At 38.7% G+C, this 20782-nt stretch overlaps 1 protein-coding gene across 7 annotated transcripts in view; it reads left to right on the top strand.

Moving 5' to 3' along the window:
* Positions 1-13959, top strand: part of WNK3 (WNK lysine deficient protein kinase 3) — a 174193-nt gene extending 160234 nt beyond the window's left edge. For all 7 annotated transcript variants that reach the window (XM_051827130.3, XM_089324536.1, XM_089324537.1 and 4 more), the window contains 2 exons: positions 4499-4701; positions 8362-13959. In XM_051827130.3, coding sequence (XP_051683090.1) covers positions 4499-4701; positions 8362-8691 — 533 coding nt within the window. In that variant the 3' untranslated portion in view covers positions 8692-13959. The remainder of the gene's footprint in view (positions 1-4498; positions 4702-8361) is intronic.
* Positions 13960-20782: the final 6823 nt, after the last annotated feature.

Below are 20782 nucleotides of genomic sequence, written 5' to 3'. Positions count from 1 at the left end.
ATTTGACAGATAGAGTTACAGACAGTGAGAGAGAAAGAGAGAAAGGTTTTCTTCTGTTGGTTCACTCCCCAAATGGCTGCCACAGTTGGCGCTGCACTGATCCAAAGCCAGGAGCCAGGTGCTTCTTCCTGGTCTCCCATGCAGGTGCAGAGGCCCAAAGCACTTGGGCCATCCCCCACTGCCCTCCCGGGCCACAGCAGAGAGTTGGACTGGAAGAGGAACAGCCGGGACTAGAACCCGGTGCCCATATGGGATGCCGGCGCCGCAGGTGGAGGCGTGAACCATGGCACTGGCCTTGATCCTGAACATTTTTTCATGTGTCTGTTGGCCATTTGGATTTCCTCTTTTGAAAAATGTCTCTTTGCCAGAAGGAGGCACCTGGCTCCTGGCTTCGGATTGGTGCAGCACACCAGCCGTAGCAGCCATTTGGGGGGTGAACCAATGGAAAGAAGACCTTTGTCTCTCTCACTGTCTAACTCTGCCTGTCCAAAAAAAAAAAAAAAAGAAATAAAGAAAGATGTCTCTTTGCCCATTTCTTAATTGGGTTGTTTGCTTTGTTGTTGAGTTTCTTAATCTCTTTATATATTCTGGTTATTAATCCTTTATCAATTACACATTCTACAAATAATTTCTCCCATTCTGTTGGTTGCCTCTTCACTTTCCTGAGTGTTTCTTTTACAGTACAGAAGCTTCTCAATTTGATATATTCCTATTTGTCAGTTTTGGCTTTGATCACCTGTGCCTCTGGGTCTTTTCCAAGAACTCTTTGCCTGTGCCAATGTCTTGCAGGGTCAAAAACAGCATTTAATCGATATTAATCAGGTGGTAGTATGAAGAATATGAGTATAGTGGTGATAGCCAAGGAGTGAATCCATTTAGATCGTTAAAATTATAGTAGTCCATGTACAAGATGATAATGAGCTTAAGAAATTATGGATATGAAAATAGATAAGAGATGTTGTATTTGATAATTTTCTGTCATGTGGTTGTAGACTCTATCTGTGTGGGTGTGTGTGTTGCAGGGTAGCAGGGGGCAGTAGAGGTTCAGAGGGTCTGAGTGTAGGTGGTTTGTAGAAAATGTGGTATCTTTAACAGGAATACAACTTTTAGGTGGATTATTATGCTGTGACCATGATAAGTTTGACTCTGTATTGTATTGGAATGATTTATTGCCATCAAGTAGAGAAATGCATTTTGGAATTGGTTGTAAAATTGGGATTGAAGAGAGATATCAAGGTTTAAGATAAGAGATGGAAACATTTGTAGTGAGGCAAACTCTGAAACTATTTGAATGTAGGTATATCTTAGCAGAAAGAACTAAACAGAGCACCAAGAACTGAACTCTGGTTTTATTTAATTTTTATCAGTAAGAAATGCATACTAAAGAGCACCTTTGAAGTTAATACATAATGTTACTGTTACCAATCATAAATGATATTTGTAGACTATTTATTTTAATGTGTATTGATAGGGGCTTTCTGATTTATGAACTTTAAGTGGTCTTTTATAGTGTGATATGAATAGCTTCTAAATAAAATCAGTAATTAAGTGTTCCTGTCAAATGTAAAGCCTAGTGAGGCACTGAGTCACATTCAAATAGCATTTTTCATTTCATATAGCACACTATTCTTGGTAACTTTGGAGGAGTGTGCGTCTGTACAACTGAGTAGAACCTTCTGTTGCCTACTTAGGAGTGGTACTACCCCAACCCATTTCATTTAAATGCTTGTTTTGGTTTGTTAGATTTTTGGCTCTTGTGCCGCTCAGGCAGCAGTTACCACTGACTACCAACGGAGTATTCAGATAACTTGTTCCACCAGAGTTGTACACAAGAAGAGTATTGGCATTGTGTTTTTCCTTAATGTAGAAATTTTTATTTTTAAGGTTTATTTTATTTATTTGAAAGGCAGAGGGCCAAAGAGAAGGAGAGACAGAGAAAGAAAGAGATCTTCCATCTGTTAGTTCACTCCCCAAATGGCTACAACAGCTGGGGCTGGGCCAGGACCAAAGCTGGGAGCCCTGACCTCCATCCACATCTCCCATGTGGGTTGCAGGGATCCAAGTACTTGGGCCATCTTGCACTGCCTTCCCAAGTACATTAGCAGGGAGAAGGATCAGAAACAGAGCAGCTGGGACTCAAAACTGTCACTCTGATATGGGATTGCTGGCATTACATATGGCAGCTGAACCTGCTGTACCATATTGCCAAGCCCCCAGAAATTTTCTTAAATGAATGACATTTAAATCTACTTCTTGGCAATAGATATTTTAGGAGCTGAAGGAATTGAGCACAAAAATATTACTGAGAGAAGCTGGGTGGCAAAACTGCTGCCACTGGGATGCCAAGCTTTCTTTTCCTTTCCATCCTCCCTGCCAGACATCTTTCCAGGGCAAGAACACCATCTATCAAGGTTTTAACTCTGGAGTCTGCCCTCCCTAACTTTGTTGTACTATTTGTTCTCTTACTGGAGTTGACTGCGGATTAAATTAATGTACAGAGGGATAGCAAGAAAAAATGACATCTGTATTATACACTGACATGTATGTCTCGGAATTTTAAAAGCCTTAGAAAAATAGCAATTCCAACAATATGGTATGTCATTTTCATACATCATGGTTACCTCAAATTAGTAAATATTATAAAACTGTTGTGTATGTTCCAGTTAATTCATTAAGCTAGCAATTTTCACTGTTTCCATTTAATATAATAATCAATTTCCTTGATTCTGAACTTTCAGTAGGTTCTTAGAGACTGACTATGCATCAGTCATCATTGAAATTGTTGTGTTTGGGCCAGTGCTGTGGTATAGCAGGTAAAGCTGCCACCTGCAGTGCCAGCATCCCATATGGGCACCTGTTTAAGTCTTGGCTGCTCCACTTCCAGTGCAGCTCCCTGCTAATGCACCTGGGAAAACAGTGGAAGATGGCCCAAGTCCTTGGTCCCCTGCATCCACGTGGGAGACCCAAAAGAAGCTCCTGGCTTCAGATCAGCCCAGCTCCAGTCATTGCAGCCATTTATGGAGTGAACCAGCAGATGAAAGTTCTCTCTCTCTCCCTCTCTCTCTCTCTCTCTGCTCCTGCCTCTCTGTAATTCTGCCTTTCAAATAAATACATAAATCTTTTAAAAATAAAATAAAAAATAAAGATCTATTTTTTAAAAAAGAAATTGTTATGTTCCTCCTTACTAAGTATTTTCCTCATCTATTTCCCAGCTTATTACATGGATTGACATGATACCATGGAAAGCACTCTGACCCAACAGTGAAAATAGATTCTAGCCCTAGCATATAACTCCAGTTGTTTACCTTCTAGGTGCCCATTTCCTCATCTATAAAATAGAATACTACTTGCTGTGCCTGTATCACAAGCCTGTTGTACATTTCAAGGAAGAGAGAGAGAGGAGTGAATGAGAAAGCTTTCAAAAATCTTAATATGGAAGCATCTTGCATTATCTTTAACATTTTCTGTATTTTCATGACTGGATAATATGAAATAAAATAATAGTAGTAAATTAAATAAAATTATATAATATGGAAAAATGTACCATAAAATGTACAAGAAAATTTCATGTGCTTGTTTAAATTTCTGCACATGTTATTATGCTTAAATTTCACAACCATATTTTCTAACATTAATTTTAGACCCACTCTAAGTGGCTTGTAAATCAGAGGAATTGGAACCATATGAATCTTTTCTATGAGAATGATTTAGTAAGTATGGATAATAGTATTAAGTTATCATTTAAAGGTAGTGTGATGTTCAGATTAGGAAACTGCACCAATGGAGTCCTCTGTAATTGATTTCTTTCATTTATTTGAACATAGTACGTTCCAGAACTGATGAGGCTCTTCATCAAGCCATCCGTGTCCTCATTTCTGCTATTCTAGATACACATTCTCTTTTAATTATAATCATAGGCAGAAATAATAGTGATAAAATAAAATGAGATTCCAGTTTTCTGAAGCTTGTTGAGAGGCAGCCTGGTATATTGAAAAGATAGAGTCTTTGGGCACTAGAGTTCCAGGCCTGGCTCTGCTATAACCAGTTGCAAGAACTCAGGCATGTCAATTTAGTTTTTCTGGGCCTTGCTTCTCCATTAAGAAACAAGTGGTTTGGACTAGACTTCTCAGGTTCTTTACATTTTCACATTCTGTAATCCTTTATTAGCCCTTCTAAGTATCTACCTGAGAAGAAGCTGAGATAACGATTAGAGTTTATACTGGTGTTTTTGGAGATAGTGTTTATTGTACTTGATTTATACCTAAGGTAACCATATAATTTACTATCCAAATTAACAAAAAGAAACTTTTGGGAGTCAAAGGGGTGCTCCAGGACAACAGCTTTAAACCAAGACTGTCCAGGTAAACTAGAATGTCTGGTTACCCTAATCTGTACCCCATGTGTGGTCTTCCATTATAAATACAACTGCATTGTTGGCCAAAGAAGAGTTACATATTTCTCAATGTTTTTTCATGGTTTTCCTGGTTTTTTCTTATAGATCCACCATGTGTGGAGAGTAATACAGTAACATGCCAGCAATCTCCAGCCAGTAAAAAAGGGATGTTCACAGATGACTTACACAAGCTGGTGGATGACTGGACAAAGGAAACAGTAGGAAGTTCTCTTACTAAGCCAAGTTTAAACCAACTTAAACAGAGCCAACAGAAATTAGAGACAGAAAACTGGAACAGAGTATATGAAGTAAGTTGTTTATACCCAATTTTTTTTTATTTTTTGAGAACTGAAACCATAAAAATAATAATTGGTACTATGGTTATAGTACTATGAGAAAGTGGTATGATTTGATAACAAAGAATTTTGTCCATGTCCAGATTTGTTATGTCTTGGAAAATTATCTTCCCAACAAGGAATCAGAAAACTTTTTCTGAGAAGGTGCCGGTTACTAAATATTTTGGGTTTTTCAAGCTGTACTGTTATAACTACTCAACTCTGCTGTTATAGCACAAAAGCAGCCATAGACAATATGTCAATAAATGGGCATGACTTTTTTCCATTAAAACTTGATTTATGAAGAGCTGTAATTTGCTGATCCTGATTTTAGACTATCTAAAGAGAACCCCATCAAATGTCAATGAAGAAAGCCTTTGGAGTGAGGGTTAATTCAGTCCTGTGGTACAAGAAGAGTTTGGGTTTTGAGAAAAATTTATCCTATGTTATGCATCAATATTTTTAAAACCAAAAAGGTGTCTTATTTGTTAATCATGAAAAAGACTTGTAAAGCTATTTAAGCTAGACTGTTGTAAGAAGTATCTTAAGTTTGTAGATACAGTGACTACTTATTATGTGTGGCCTTAATCAGGTATACTTACAACAGAAATGTAGAAAATTGTCCACAATTCTGGAGTGGAAAGAAGGCAGGTTTACGGAACAGCATATATCGTATAATGTAATTTATGCAAAATTATATACATTAGATATATTTATATACATGGAGAAATATAAAAGTCCATGAACAATATGCTGGATGGTGGAATTTGGGCCTTATTTTATTTGATAGTTTTGCTTGAATTTTTCAAGTAAATAACACTTTTTCAAAATGAGTAGACCTATGAAATATAAATCAAGGCTTAGAATATGAACCCTCATAATTCAAAACGATTTGAGAGTGTGCAGTGTGTGTTATGTTTGTGTACATGTATGTACATATGCAGTCACTGACTATTGTTTGGCAAAGACTGTTGGAAACTATACTTACGGTTAATATTGTGTAAAAACATTCAAAAGCCTAGATTTCCCAAACCAGTCAGCAGTGTATCTACTTGGAGGCTCTGTGTGTTTATCTTATTCTTGGTACTGATTTATATACAGATAGTCTCACCATTGTAAAAATGGGAAGTCCTTAGAGGCAAATTTCAAGATGTAAATATTTGTACTGCCAGTAAAAGACCCTCAGAGTAGATCTGTGTGGAGACATTTGTTGACTAATCAGGAGATGGTTTATGGAGAATGTTTGGACAAAGTATGAGTAGAAAATGGTGTATGATTAAAAGTGGTGATGGTCTTTTAACAGCCATACTATTCTCAGCTCAGCTCAGTCATTTACTAGTTGCATGATTTAGATAAGTCATGTATCTCCTTATGCCTCAGTTTTCGTATCTTTCAAGCAGGAATAATAACCTGCCTTACAGCATTACTGGGAGGATTAAATGAAACCACACCTATAAATCTTTATCTTTACAGGTGTTAGTTACATAGTCGGTATGTTATACGTGGTTAACTATTTTATATTTTTAGGTTCAGTTGACTATGTGTGTGGAAAGCCTGTCCCACTAATGTTCTTACATGTTACTGTTCTATAGCCTTACTTAGAAATGTTTGTGTGTACAAAATTTATATACCAAACCCGTTACTGAGTAAGCCTTCTACTGTACATGGGTTTGGTGGGTATAAACAAGTATTATCCCTGTCCACATGGGATTTATAATATGTATAGTTAGATATAAATAAATATAAAATTGCAGCTGTAATAAGAACCATAAAAGATATAGGATACCATACATTAAGGGAAATTTGACCTAATAAGAGAAATCAAGGATGGCTTCCCTGAGAAAGTTGTGGTTGAGCAGAGATCTGAAGAATGAGTAGGAGTTACTAGGTGAAAGGGGAGAGACTATGATTCCAAGCAGAATGAAGAGCATATGGAGAAGGACTGTATGAGGTAGGGAATATGAAGAGACTGAATGTTGACCAGTTCAGCAAGAAGGAGGTGATACATAATGAGTTTAAGGAGGTAGATAGGACCTTAAAAGTGGTGATGATACCTAACTTTGTCTTCATTTTTAAAAAGATGGACAGCCATTGAAGCCTTAAGATTGGCATGATCTGACTTTTTTTTTTTTTTTTTTTTTTTTTTTTTTTTTTTTTTAGATCACTCTGAAGCAAGAAGAAAGGAATTTTGGAGGGTTAAGGGTAGATGTTGGTAGGGTAGTTAAGAGTTAGTATTACAGATCAGGGAAAGTTTGGGTTGAAGAGAAGTGAAAGGATTCCAAGAAATGTTTTAAGTGAAAGTAATGGACACGATTTGGTGATAGAATGAATGTATGCAGGAAGGGAGGTACCAAGGCTATGTTTCTAGATCATATAACTGGATATCATTCCAGTTTGCCAGTCAACACTTTGGGGAACATGAGCAGACATTGTGTTTTGGGATTGCACATTTGAATCAGAGATAACCTTTGAGAGACCCAAGAGATTTCTAACCTGTTTCTAATTCAGTCTATTTTTAGAAAATAAGAACTGTGTTACCATTGTTTATGGAATGATAATACTCATTATAGGATTTAGCCTGCAGAAAAGTACAAAGTTAAAAATACCACCCTCAAATCCCACCACCCAGAAATAGTTGTCACTAACTTTAGATAAACATTGTTTGAAATACCATGACTCTATATGAAAGCATGGAAATAACTTTTAAAAATATGATCATACTATATGTGCTGTTTTGAATCATAAGTACTTAATTTTGCTTTAATATAAGGAAAACCGTGATATGAAAAAGAAATTTTTTGAACTTTAAATAAATGTTTTCTTCCTCATGGGATACTGTTGCTCATTTTTATTGAAGTGAAAAATGTTACCCTAAGGTGAGAGTTTCTAACTCAAGTTTAGTTGAAAGTTCAGTTTTAGCTTGACAATTAAATTTAGAATAACTAAGCATTTGGGATTGACAGTAAGCTCTCTTATGTGCATGAGATTTCATATAATCTCCATAAATATAAATAATCACAATACAGAATGACAAGTTAGGTAGAAATATACTAGCATTTTCTCAATATTGCCAAAAATTGGCTCACTCTTGTCAGTTTCACTTTCTAAGAATAGAAGAGAAATGTTAGACTTTAAGAAAGTTACTGAGCACCTGCTATATCTCAGGTCCTTTCCCCTTTGCCACAATAAATCATGCTCCTATATCTCCAAAGAATTATGTAATAGAGAATGGCAGGACGAACAGAAAGAAATACAAATAGAAGAGTAAGCACTAGCATGAGGAAAGTGGGGAGGATCTAAAACCCAAGCAGGGATTTAATACTGGCCTTGGAGTTAGCTGGAACTCTGTTCAAATCCCCCACATCACTATTAACTTGCTTAGTGGTGTTGGGTAGTTGACTAGTTCTGAGTTTCCATTTCTTCATCTGAAAATGACTACCCTATCAGGTGGGATAGTTATGAAGATGAAATGAAATAAGGCCTGCAGTTATCCTTAGCACACAGAAAGATGCTCCAATAAATGGCAATGACTCATAGTAACAATGGAAATAGTAAGCCCAAAAGAATAGGAAGGAATACAGATTGGTAAAAGCAAATAAACTGATCTTTTGTTTTTATTTTTGTTTTTGGTAGAATACTCCATCTACTATGGGCTACACATCAACATGGATTTCTTCTCTGTCCCAAATCCGTGGAGCTGTCCCAACTTCCTTGCCACAAGGACTCTCACTCCCTTCATTTGCTGGGCCATTATCATCATATGGAATGCCCCATGTTTGCCAGTATAATGCTGTGGGGGGGACAGGGTATCCTATACAGTGGGTAGGAATTTCGGGAGCCCCACAACAGTCTGTGGTAATTCCTACTCAATCTGGGGGACCATTCCCACCAGGGATGAATTTGCAGCCATTTACAACTTCAGCAGTGCAGAATCCAGCTGCAATCCCTCCTGGGCCCAAGTGAATTAGAGTAAATAATGCAGAAAAGGGAGATTTTTTTCCAGATTATTTTCAGGACACCTAAGATAGTAAAATTTCTTCCTCTTGGGTTCTGCTATATTTTCCTTCATATGAGTTTACTTTCAACTGTATTTTTCTTTTCATTCTAGTGTGGTATTTGATACAGCTCATCTTTCTGTAGAAATGTGCAGCTTGCACATAGAACACTGCACACAGAAGTGTTTTTTCACTTTGAATCCTATCCTCTTTGATACTTGATTTTTAAAAAATAACCGTTCAGAATGCTTTCATAAGCTCAGCTTGAGCGTCTCCATTTCCAGGACACTGTCCGTGCATTGCTGAGAAGCCCCTATTTTTACTGCTGCAGTCTGCAGCTGGATACTACTTTTCTTTAAAAAAAGTATTCAGATTGATTCTCCCCAATTGTAGATGAAAGTGAGACTCTCCAACAGCCGGAGTCTTAGGGGATTCTTCACATGTTTATCTTAGGTTTACCTTTCACAGAAGGCAGGGTAACTTGCTGCAGGAAGATTTTTGCTGTATAAAATTAGAATTAACTTTGTCAACCCACACAGAACATGAGCCCTTTGTAATGTGATTTTCTTCCCCTCGTCACAGCAGCATGAGTGAATTTGTTTTGAGTGAGGCGGAGGGAAAGGAAAAAACAGAACTGTACCAGTTCCTTGATACTTCAGATACTGTAGCTGCATTTGGATTTTGGTAATAATTCAAAGCAGCTATCTCCTTGCTTCTCATGTGCACACTACTTTGGTTTTGAGCATCTGAGAGGTATTGGTTTGGCTTGCATTCTTTTGCAAGGGATATTTTGCAGCTGTTACAAATCTCATTGGACAAAAATTCTTGTGTTCCTAACCAAGGGGATTGAAGTTACACCTCTTGTTGATCCATTCTTCTGAAGTGAAATTTACTTGATACTTACACATGAAACACTGGCTTTACAGGGTTCTAAAATGTGGGGCATACCCTGTCCTGCAGTGAGATAGTAGACCCTAGAAGGATACTATTTAAGTTGCCCTTAGCATTTTTTTGGGTTACCATTTCTTAGTTGTAATTTCTTACTAGTATCTATAGCAGCTTAGATAATTTTAGATCTTAGATGAGTTTGGCAGCCTCTTTAGAATCTGAGAGAGATCACTGTCAAGTTGCACTTTACTGGGTTTTATCCAGTTTTACAAGGAGGGGAGGCAATTTGAAAATGTACTCCTTTGGTTTTTAAGAAGGTTAACTATAATAATCTTAAAGGCTGGTCACAGGGTTACCCAATGCTCAGTCTGTGAAACCCAAATAGAATTCTTCAATGGTATTTATCAACTATCAAGTATACATATACAAACTGTTTACTTTCCACTCAAGATTTCAAGGTCATTTCTAGTGTGTTTACCTAATTAAGAATTCTATCTCCTGGTAAACATTCCAGATTGTCACCTAACATTTCTGTTAACAGATTTTTCTCAATATTTGTCTAAAAATCATACCATCGTACCCCATGGGCTTGCCAGGTAGAGGAAAACTTAATGGGTATACTTTTTTTTTTCTGCACAGTCTATTTTATGACATTTCAGTACCCTTTTTCAAAATATGTGTATTACATTGCTTACCTGAGGATAACACCTATCATCACAAAGATTCTGTCACTATCATTTGGGGCATCTAGGGCAGCATTTTGAGAATTGCTGTTGATGACAGCCCATTTTTTTTTAATAGAACATGATCTAGTATAAATGAGTCTTTGCAAAACTCATGTACAGATTCTTCAAATTTCTTCTAGAATATTGGTTTGCAAAGTTGAAGTGATTGCATTAGTCTAATGCAGATGCATTAGTCTAATTGCAGTTTTTCCAATGTGTACAAAAACAATGCTCCTAAAATCCATAGTTCTTTAAAATTGCCCATATTTTGTTAAAAGAGTTGGCTTTGTGGAATTACATTGAAACATACAACCAAGAAAGGGAAAATACTGCAGGTTTTATGACCCCCTTCTTCTCTTGTCACAGTATTTTAAAGCTGTGTACCCCAGGATGAAAAAAGCTCCATGGATAACATACACATTTAATTAATGGCTGCTCTATATCTTATGTCCTGCATTGTGTCACCAACTCTGTTTTACATATAGTTCATCATTCTTGTTTGCCTGCAGACTCTGGCAGTGCCTTGTAATATTTAGAATCTTTTCAGGTTTTTGCTGGAAAGAAAAGTAATCTTCTAAAGGTTAAAGGTGGTGAATAACATACTGCTGTCTCCATGCTGACTGCAGTGGCCAGGTTAACACATGTGCTATGTATACCTTATGTATATGTAACATATGTGTAAATTTTAAAATACAGAAGAAAATGGGTTTGTGCAGAAGTGAAGAAAACAATGTTATTCACATTGCTGTGGGGTTTTAGTTGAATTATTTTCTCCCATACTTACATGTTTGATTCAAATTATAGTCACTTTGACTATAAATTGACTAGTTTTCTATCTAGGGGTTTTGCATTATTTCATAATTTTGATAAATCATATAATAGTGCTGTTTTCATCCTTGCCTGAGGTACGCTTCCTCCCAGAACTAATTAACTCTTAACATGAAGCTCAGAAGCTCCCTTCTTACTTAACCAAGAGCCTACTATATATATATATAAAAGGGCCTTCTACCTGTTTTCAAAAAACACACAAACCTGTCCTTTTCATTTTCCTTCTTGTAGAACAGATAAAGGTTGTACGTAACCATCGTGCTTGTAAAGTTTATTTGGGACATAGTCTATGTCCAGCCACCATGTTTACTTCTCAAAGTGCAAGTCTGATGAATAGTACTGTATCTCCATATGTGGCAATGTGAGCATCTCATCATGATGTACCTGCTGCTATGTCTGTGAAGTTGGGTGTTAACATCATACGACTATGAAACCAGTATTGGTGTAAATCTAATGAAAATAACCCTGTGTATATTTGTAGCAGTCTTGAATCTCTATTTAAGGTAATTTGCTGTAATATAACAAATATCCATTCTGTTTTTCATCTCTTCCTTGCCAGTTTTCTAGCCAGCATGAATTCCAATGGTTTGACAGCAAAATTATCTGTGAAAGTTTAAAAGGCACTTTTCCGCTGTGATTTTTGGATTGAGTGTAGAGTGTTATGTACACTGATGGGATATATCATTTTAGAACCCCAGATTTAATTCCAGTCCAATTACTTTTTTTTAATCTACCTCGTTTTCAGTGCTATTTTGGGTGCACAAGTAAACACTGCCTGTGAAACTTGCTTTTTTGCCTTGATTCTCAGTATTCTTTCAGATTATACATCTGGCCTGCCTCTTTGTCCCAGCACAAACTATGAGTTTGGAGAAGAAAGGAACCATCAACTCTGCCACCAGTCTGTGTTTAAATGACAAGAGCCCTGTGCCTATGTGAAATAAGCTTTGGGATTTGAGGATAGAGAACAGAGAAATAAATCTAACTGGTGGCAATATAAGAGTTAATTGTAGGAGTCGGTTGTAAAATTGACAGATGGTGAGAAAGTACCTAAATTAGCCCAGTGCCTGTAACTTTGCATTCTTTATTAGAGACGCATTTCTTGTCTGTGTGCCTAAAGGGCTATGGGTTGAAATTGCTTTAACTACCACAGTGAAGTATTTTACAAATCCTACAACAATGGCTTGTCATTCAACATATTAGCATACTGCTAAGTATTTGCATTGATAATTTTGTTACCTTACAATGTCTGAATGCATTTAAGTTGAACTGCGGTTGATGGTAAGGGTGTTTTATATAACAATGTATCTAGTCTCTAAAGTTAATGGAGACATTATCTTTCTTTGCTGTCTCTTCTGAGTCATGGAAATGATGCATTCCTTTTCCTCCTGAACAATCAGCGAATGTTTGTAACCAGATGTTCCTTGTTTCACATGTTTACTGTACAACAAAAACTGCAGCATATGGAATATTATTAAATACTGTATTTTGGTCATCAGGCCTAATTACAATCCTGAGGTATATTTGCCATCAGTTAATTCATCTTCTGTTCAGTTCAGAAAAACTTGATCTATTTCAGATGGTGTACAGGCCATTGTCTAGATTATTTTTTAATCTGTAGTTTACTGGGGACTTGTTTTCCCCCCTTTTGTTTAGAAGATGAACCAGAAAAGGTGTGTGTGTGTGTGTGTGTGTGTGTGTGTGTCAAAAGGCCTTTGATTTGGTAAATGTAATTCTAGGCTTGACAAACTTTTTAAATTAACCAATTGAGATTGTGAACTGATGACACTCAAGCTTGTTAAAATTCTTTGAAGTGAGATTAGGATGAAATTTGTCATGGAGCCAAATGTTTTCAGGTCATCCAGGAAATAGGCTTTGTATGTGAAGGATGAACACAAGCACTGGTCAGGGACCTTGACAGTTAACCTATGCAGGGACCTGGACAGTAGCTAGGTTACACTAAAGTTATTTTCAGGTTAGATAGCTGGCAGAGTGTACAAACCAATAGCTGCCATTCTGGAAGGTTTCAATTAAAAAAGAACAACAACAACAACAACAAAGGAACCTCTAACCAAAAGGCTAAAAGTCAAGCAAGAAGGGAAGAGAGAAACTGGGCTCTGAGAAAAAAAAAAAAGAAAGTGCCAGTGTAAAATAAACTCCTAAATGCGTGCTTATCTTCCTTCTAGTTTGCCTTTTTTGGGGGAGCAGGGGTGGGAAATTGCATTTCTTTTTTGTTTGTAACTTCAGATTTGAGATTAGATTTGTGGTCCGGAACATACCCTCAGCAGATACAATGACGAATCGGAAAGTGCAGTTGTTCAAGGTCTGTCATGCTCAATCACTTACAGCTGTAATTTGTTTGATATGAACATTAAGCATGTAGACCTAGCGCCGCATGGGAGCCACTCAGGAAGTTTATGCAGTTAATAAACTTTCATGCATAATTTACTATGAAGTATGCAGAATTGCAGCCACTTCTCTACTCTTAACATTTAGTTGTATATGTGAACTCTCCTTTCTTACTTGGGGAATGTAGCATTATATAGAATGTTGTTAACCTTCATTTTAATCATTTCTGACATTAACTTTGGGTTCTTTTTGTTGTTGTTGTTGTGTTTGTTTTTTGGTTTTTGGCTTTTTTGGCGGGGGTAAACCAAGTGATCTGCCTTTCAGCAATTGTTTTATCTTGGTTCTTTGAAACTGTGATTTTTATTTCATTTGTAACCCAGCCATTGTATTTTGTTTTGTTTCCTGGAAATTTTGTTTTCAAACAGAAAATAAAGGCTGTGTTAAATGAGTATGCTATCTTATTAAAATGCTGTTGTAGTCACTGCAATCGTATGGCTTAAAGTGGTTCTTCATTTACCAAATATAATTCAGCGGATTTACAAAATGTAGTCTTATAGATTTTGCTGACCTTAGAAAACTAACCAAATTGTGTTACCTCTTGATTTACAGTTCCCAACAAATGTCAGCTGGATCTGTTCTCCACACTTGTAAATGAGCCATAATTGGAACAATCACTATCATTTACTGCAACCCTACTATGTTAGCTAGGCATTTACCTGTGATATTTTAAACTCACAGCAGTCTGATAACATAGGTCTGATACTGTCTGCACTTTAGACAGCAAACTTAAGCATCACAGAGATTAACAAATTTACCAGCATCACGTAGTACTAATGGTGAGGATTGGATCCAAACCCAGCTCTATCTGCCTCTACAGCTCATGGGAAAATCCCAGGTCATACTGACTCTCAGATGTACTGCATGTATAATAATCCAAACACACTCAGAATAAATCTTTAATCATTAGGATTCTTGTACATGTCATTCATGAAGTTATTTCCAATGCTTGTTTGATAATTTCAGAAGTAGAAGTGTTTATGGTGCCGGTGAGAATTCAAAATATATCTGGTGCACAAACATATTGAGTAGTATTTCTTTAAATATTGATACTGCTTGTGGTTCATCTTTAGAAAAATGTGCATTTGGAAACTCCTTCCCACACCTCTCATTCAGCACTCTACAGTGAAAGTAAACTGGCAAACCAGATCAGATCCCATACCCATTTGATAATATGCATAGAAAAACCATGCATATGCCAAGCAAAGAGCCCTAGAGGAAGAGTAGAGTAATAGACTTACCAGCAATATGATAGACTCAATGAGTATTTTAAAAATGTGTTTAAGCATGATCTTGAAGTATTGATCCCATGATCAGACACAATCCTCAAGGGTGGCAATGAGGTACAGGGTAGAATGTGTGTGGGTTTTCTAAATCACAGTCCTGTCAACCTTGCATTTTCTCATTCGTACAAGGAGCTGGTTGTACTAAATTAGATCTGAAAGGGCAGCTACCCTTGTTACTAATTTGCTAATTTTGCTTATTATTAGATACTGCTGGTGACTTTCACACTAAACTTCATTTTGGGAAATCAAACTGGTTTGGCAATGGGTCCCAATTCTTATTACAGTTAATAGAGTTACCTTTTGGAGTCTAGCAGACCTGGGTTTATATTAAAGGGGGCTGTGCCTAGTACATAATAGGTTTACTCAAAGAGTAGTAATGACAACTTGAGGCAGCTTACAGATCAATATTTCAAAAGAGGAGAAAATAGGTGACAAAAAAAAAGCAACTAAACCTAGTCTGTGTTGCTGTTTATTTAGCTCACACTTTTGGGTACTGAAAAGTCCAAAGTCAAGTGGCCCTAACTGTTCAACCTCTAGTGAGGTCCTCATCCTTCCTGGCTACATCACATGATAGAGAAGCAGAAAGGGAAATGGCTATTTGCAGAAGGGACTAAGTACATGATGAGCTCACAACATAACTACACTTGGGGTCAAGTTTCAAGCACATGAACAGTTGGGGCCTATTGGTAAAAGACCATTGACCCTGTAAGGGAAAAAAAGTAACAATACCTTTTCTTACCTATCAGAAGGAACACAACCAACAGTCCTTTTAACAAAAGACTGTAAGAAAAAAATAAAGGTTTCATGTGATATGGGAGGATTCAGAAATGAAGGCCCCCAAACCCAGGGGAAATCAGCCTATTTTATGCTTTGGTTTAATGCAGAATGGACACCCATGCAGAAATATGATTGCACAAAAGGATAGTATGTAATTGCAATAGACTAGTGAGGGAAAATTCAGCAAGGTCTGTCTGTTGAGATTCTTAAGCATTCTCTGTGTAGCACTCTGTCCTAGGTGTGAGGCATGAGCCCTTGGGAATGAAGAGTCTTCAAGGGAGAAAGGAAAAAGGAGAGTGTGACTGTTCGGTTTTATGGCTTGCTTTGATGTAGAAAGAGGGGTGGTAAACTGGAAGGCAAGAGAAGGCCAAAGAAGGCCAGAGAGGGACCGGCACTGTAGCATAGCAGGTAAAGGCGCTGCCTTCAGTGCCGGCATCCCATATGGGCGCCAGTTGCAGTCTCTACTTCCCATCCAGCTCTCTGCTCTGGCCTGGGAAAGCAGGGGAGGATGGCCCAAGTCCTTGGGCCCCTGCACCCACATGGGAGACCTGGAGGAAGCTCCTGGCTCCTGGCTTCGGATTGGGGTAGCTCCAGCCATTGCGGCCAACTAGGGAGTGAACAAGTGGATGGAAGACCTTTCTCTCTCTCTCTGCCTCTCCTTCTCTCTCTGTGCAACTCTGACTTTCAAGTAAATAAATAAATCTTAAAAAAAAAAGGGAGGGGGGGAGAGAAGGCCAGAGAGAGACTTTGATTCTGAGGCCTTACAGTATCTTGTAATTCAAATTCCTCAGTACATATCATACAGTCAGCCATTTAATAAGAGGCTTAAAAAAGGTTAATGATTAGAGCAAACTACAAACTCCATTTTTGAGTGTGGAGGGAAGCCAAACAAGAAGATTTCTAGATACTGCGTTTGAAGCATCTTCAGTTACTGTGAAGGCAGCCAGTAGCAAACAGACTTCCCTGGTTTGCATTAGGTGTCCCAGGGAAGTTTCCAAGCACTCTATTCAACAACAGGTAGGAAGGCTTCTTTGTACATAAGCTGTTATGGTGAAATCTCTGAAGTGCATATCAAGTTGTTCAGCTTCAGCTTGAAGAGATCCAGGAAAAGATCAATTTTAATTTGAGTCATTGCAAGCCAGAAATGATTGGAAGATATTGGAAATATTCCTTTGGAGGCTCATAGCCAGACGTAAGTATTGGAGGAATCTAGAGGAATTCAGGATGTCGTCCAGATTGCAGGTAGATAAGAAACCCTCCACACCAATGAGGTAGACTCTGAACAATAAGTGTATTATTTTCTTCTGAAACATTTTTCTCTCCATAGTCACCCCCTTTTCTACCAAAGATAATCCAATTAAGACTGATTTGTTTGCAAAACAAATTTAGTCTCATTAAACATGTCTTGATTATTCATATAAAGGCAGTAAGAATAATGATGTTTAGCCGGCGCCGCGGCTCACTAGGCTAATCCCCCACCTTGCGGCGCCAGCACACCGGGTTCTAGTCCCGGTCGGGGCGCCAGATTCTGTCCCGGTTGCCCCTCTTCCAGGTCAGCTCTCTGCTGTGGCCAGGGAGTGCAGTGGAGGACGGCCCAAGTGCTTGGGCCCTGCACCCCATGGGAGACCAGGAGAAGCACCTGGCTCCTGCCATCGGATCAGTGTGGTGCGCCGGCCGTGGCAGCCATTGGAGGGTGAACCAATGGCAAAGGAAGACCTTTCTCTCTGTCTCTCTCTCTCACTGTCCACTCTGCCCATAAAAAAAAAAATGACGTTTTAAAATACTCTCTTCTATTTAGCTCTGTAAAACTTTTTATAAGGAATCTCGGATTGGATCCTTTTTTTTTTTTTTTTTTTTTTTCTGAGAAACAGCATCCATCCACTGGTTTACTCCTCAAATGCCTGCAACAGTCAGGGCTGGAAATTCAATCTTAGGGTCTCCCGAATGGGTGACAAGGCCTCAACTATGTGAGTCATCACCTGCTGCCCCTCAAGTGTGCATTAGCAGGAAGCCAGAATGGGGAGTGGAGCTGAGAATTGAACTCAGGCAATATGATACAGGATGCAAGCTTCCCAAAGGGCATCTTAATCATTCCATCTAATGCCAGGCGCTTGGATAAGTGTTTTGTTTTGTTTTGTTTTGTTTGAAAGACAGGGTTACAGAGAGAGGTCAAGCCAGAGAGAAAGAGAGAGAGGTCTTCCATCCTCTGGGTCACTCCTCAAATGGCTGCAATGGCCGGAGCTGAGCCGGTCTGAAGCCAGGAGCCAGGAGCTTCTTCCGGGTCTCCTAAACAGGTGCAGGGCCCCAAGGACCTGGGCCATCGTCTACTGCTTTCCCAGGCCACAGCAGAGAGCTGGACTGGAAGAGGGGCAGCCAGCACTGCAGGCCAGGGCTTTATCCCATTGCATCATAGTGCTGGCCCCTTGGATGAGATTTTTAAAAGCACCTCAAAGCTAGGAAGCCAATCATCTGCTCACCATGAAATTTCACCTGTAGTAGCTACAGATTTGCGTGAGCTCCACTGCCTGGTTCTACCAAAATATTTTGAGATTCCTGGGCCTGCCAGGAAGTGAGACTCTTTACCCACCTGCAAGACAACCATGTGAACCGTATATTCAAGATCCCAGGCCAGTTCTTCCCCATGGGGTCTTTATTAGCTCTATAATGTTAACCTTAGTTCCTTAAAGCTGTCTGTTCATATCTGGAAATAAGATATTGTAATAAAGCCTTAGTAATGTGCCTCTCACATTTTAACATGATAACCAAAATGATGACTGGTAATATATTAGATTCCCAGGAATCTCATAATTTTTGAAACACTCATATAAATCATACACCCATAAATCTAACTTAAAGAAACTTTAGCATCACTTATTATTTAACAATGTTCCCTAAGTAGTTTTTTAAAAGATTTATTTATTTATTTGAAAAGCAGAGAGAGAGGTCTTCCATCCGCCAGTTCACTCCCCAAATGACCGCAATGACTGGAGATGGGTCGATCCGAAGCCAGGAGCCAGGAGCTTCTTCCAGGTCTCCCACGTGGGTGCAGGGGCCCAAGAACTTGGGCCATCTTCCACTGCTTTCCCAGGCCATAGCAGAGAGCTGGATCGGAAGAGGAGCATCCAGAACACGAACTGGCGCCCATATGGGATGCGGCACTGCAGGGGGCGGTCTTACCACCTATGCCACAGTGCTGCCCCATTTATAAATATGGCACAAGGTTTAAAACACTTAAATACGATCTTGGTTATCTATTTGATAAGTGACAAAAATTTTAAAGGAAAATACAAAATGCTACCCAGCTATTGACAAAAACTAAGCTCTTTTAATATCAAAAGACTTACCCAAGTAATCAAATGCATACAAAACAACATCAAGCATAAGAAATTATCTTTTTTTTAAAGATTTATTTATTCATTTGGAAGAGCTTCAGAGAGGTGGAGGCAGAGAGAGAAAGAGAGAGAGAGAGAGAGGCTTTCCATCCACTGGTTCACTCCCCAGATGGCCACAACAGCCGGAGCTGGGCGGATCCGAAGCCAGGAGCCAAGAACTTCTTCTGGGTCTCCCATGTGGGTGCAGGGGCCCAAGAACTTGGGCCATCTTCCACTGCTTTCCCAGGCCATAGTAGAGAGCTGGATCGGAAGTGGAGCAGCCGGGACTCGAACTGGCGCCCATATGGGATGCTCTCACCGCAGGTTGTGGCTTTACCCACTATGCCACAGCACCGGCCCCAAAACTTTGACATTTTAACAGAGAAGACTCTTAAGTTCTACTTTGCATCAATGTACTATTAATAACAAAGGTAATTATAATTTTAAAAAACCTAAATAAATCAATCCAACCTCAGCCAGTTTACTGATCACAAAATATTCCCTCAAAACTTCCTTATACTTTTTTTAATATCCATCAGTTTTTTAAAAAAACACATCCTTCATATCTTTCTTTAGGAAACATTTTTCTGACATATGGAGTAGTTTCCTTTACAGTTTCTAGTAGTTAAGTTAGATATACTAATTATAATTTTATAATTATAACTAAGTAATTTCTAGTGAAAACTAGTAATCATTGTGAACTGTCTTCTAATAGCATCTGCTATATCGTAATTTCTAGAAATTATTTCCATGCTTATGAAAGACCTAAAATATTTAGTTTATCCATACCACATAAAAATAGGATGCCAAGGGGCTGGCACTATGGCACAACAGGTTAAAGTCACTGCCTGCAGCACCAGCATCCCATATGGGCGCCAGTTCGAGTCCCAGCTGCTCCACTTCCAATCCAGCTCTCTGCTGTGGCCTGGGAAAGCAGTAGAAGATGGCCTAAGCCCTTGGACTCCTGCACCCGCATGGAAGACCCAAAAGAAGCTCCTGGCTCCTGGGGTTGGATCAGCTCAGTTCTGGACATTGTGGCCATTTGGGGAGTGAACCAGCGGATGGAAGACCTCTCTCTCTTTCTCTCTGGCTCTACCTCTCTCTGTAACCCTGTCTTTCCAATAAATAAAATAAATCTTAAAAAAGTAGGATGATGGCCAGCATTGTGGCTCAGCGGGTTAAGCGGCTGCTTGTGATGCCAGCATCCAGTATCAGTGCTCCACTTCAAGTCCCACTGCTCTGCTTTTCTCCCTCTCAAATAAATAAAATGAAGTATTTCTTTAAAAAAGAAAAGATTTAAAGAATAAAAAATAAAGAAAAATAATAATAAAAAAAACATAAAAAAGTAGGATGACAAAGTATATAAACCTAAACCCACTCTTAGTAATTGTTTTAGCATTTTAATTGACCCAGATATTTAACCAGGTATCTATTACTTAATTTCTCTTTAAAGTTTCAAGTTACCAAAAAGATTGCTGAAACTATTTTTAAAAATGTATTTATTTATGTGAAATGCAGAGTTACAGAGAGAGAGAGAGTTTTCCATCCTCTGGTTCACTCCCCAGATGGCCACAACGGCCAGAGCTGGGCCAGGCCAAATCCAGGAGGTTGGAACTCCGTCTTGTCTCCTGAGATCTTCTGCTGCTTTCCTAGGCTCATTAGCAGGGAGCTGGATTGGAAGTGAAACAGCCAGGACTCGCCTGGCACTCATCTGGGATGCTGGCGGTGGCTTAACCTACAACCCTGGCCCCTTTTGAACTTTTTAAATAGGCATGTCTTTG

Source organism: Oryctolagus cuniculus, chromosome X (assembly GCF_051225735.1).
Source record: "Oryctolagus cuniculus isolate XC-2025 breed Fujian yellow rabbit chromosome X, ASM5122573v1, whole genome shotgun sequence".
Classification (NCBI taxonomy): Eukaryota; Metazoa; Chordata; class Mammalia; order Lagomorpha; family Leporidae; genus Oryctolagus; species Oryctolagus cuniculus.
The sequence above is the reverse complement of the archived record's forward strand: the minus strand, read 5'-3'. Positions and strand labels throughout refer to the sequence as shown.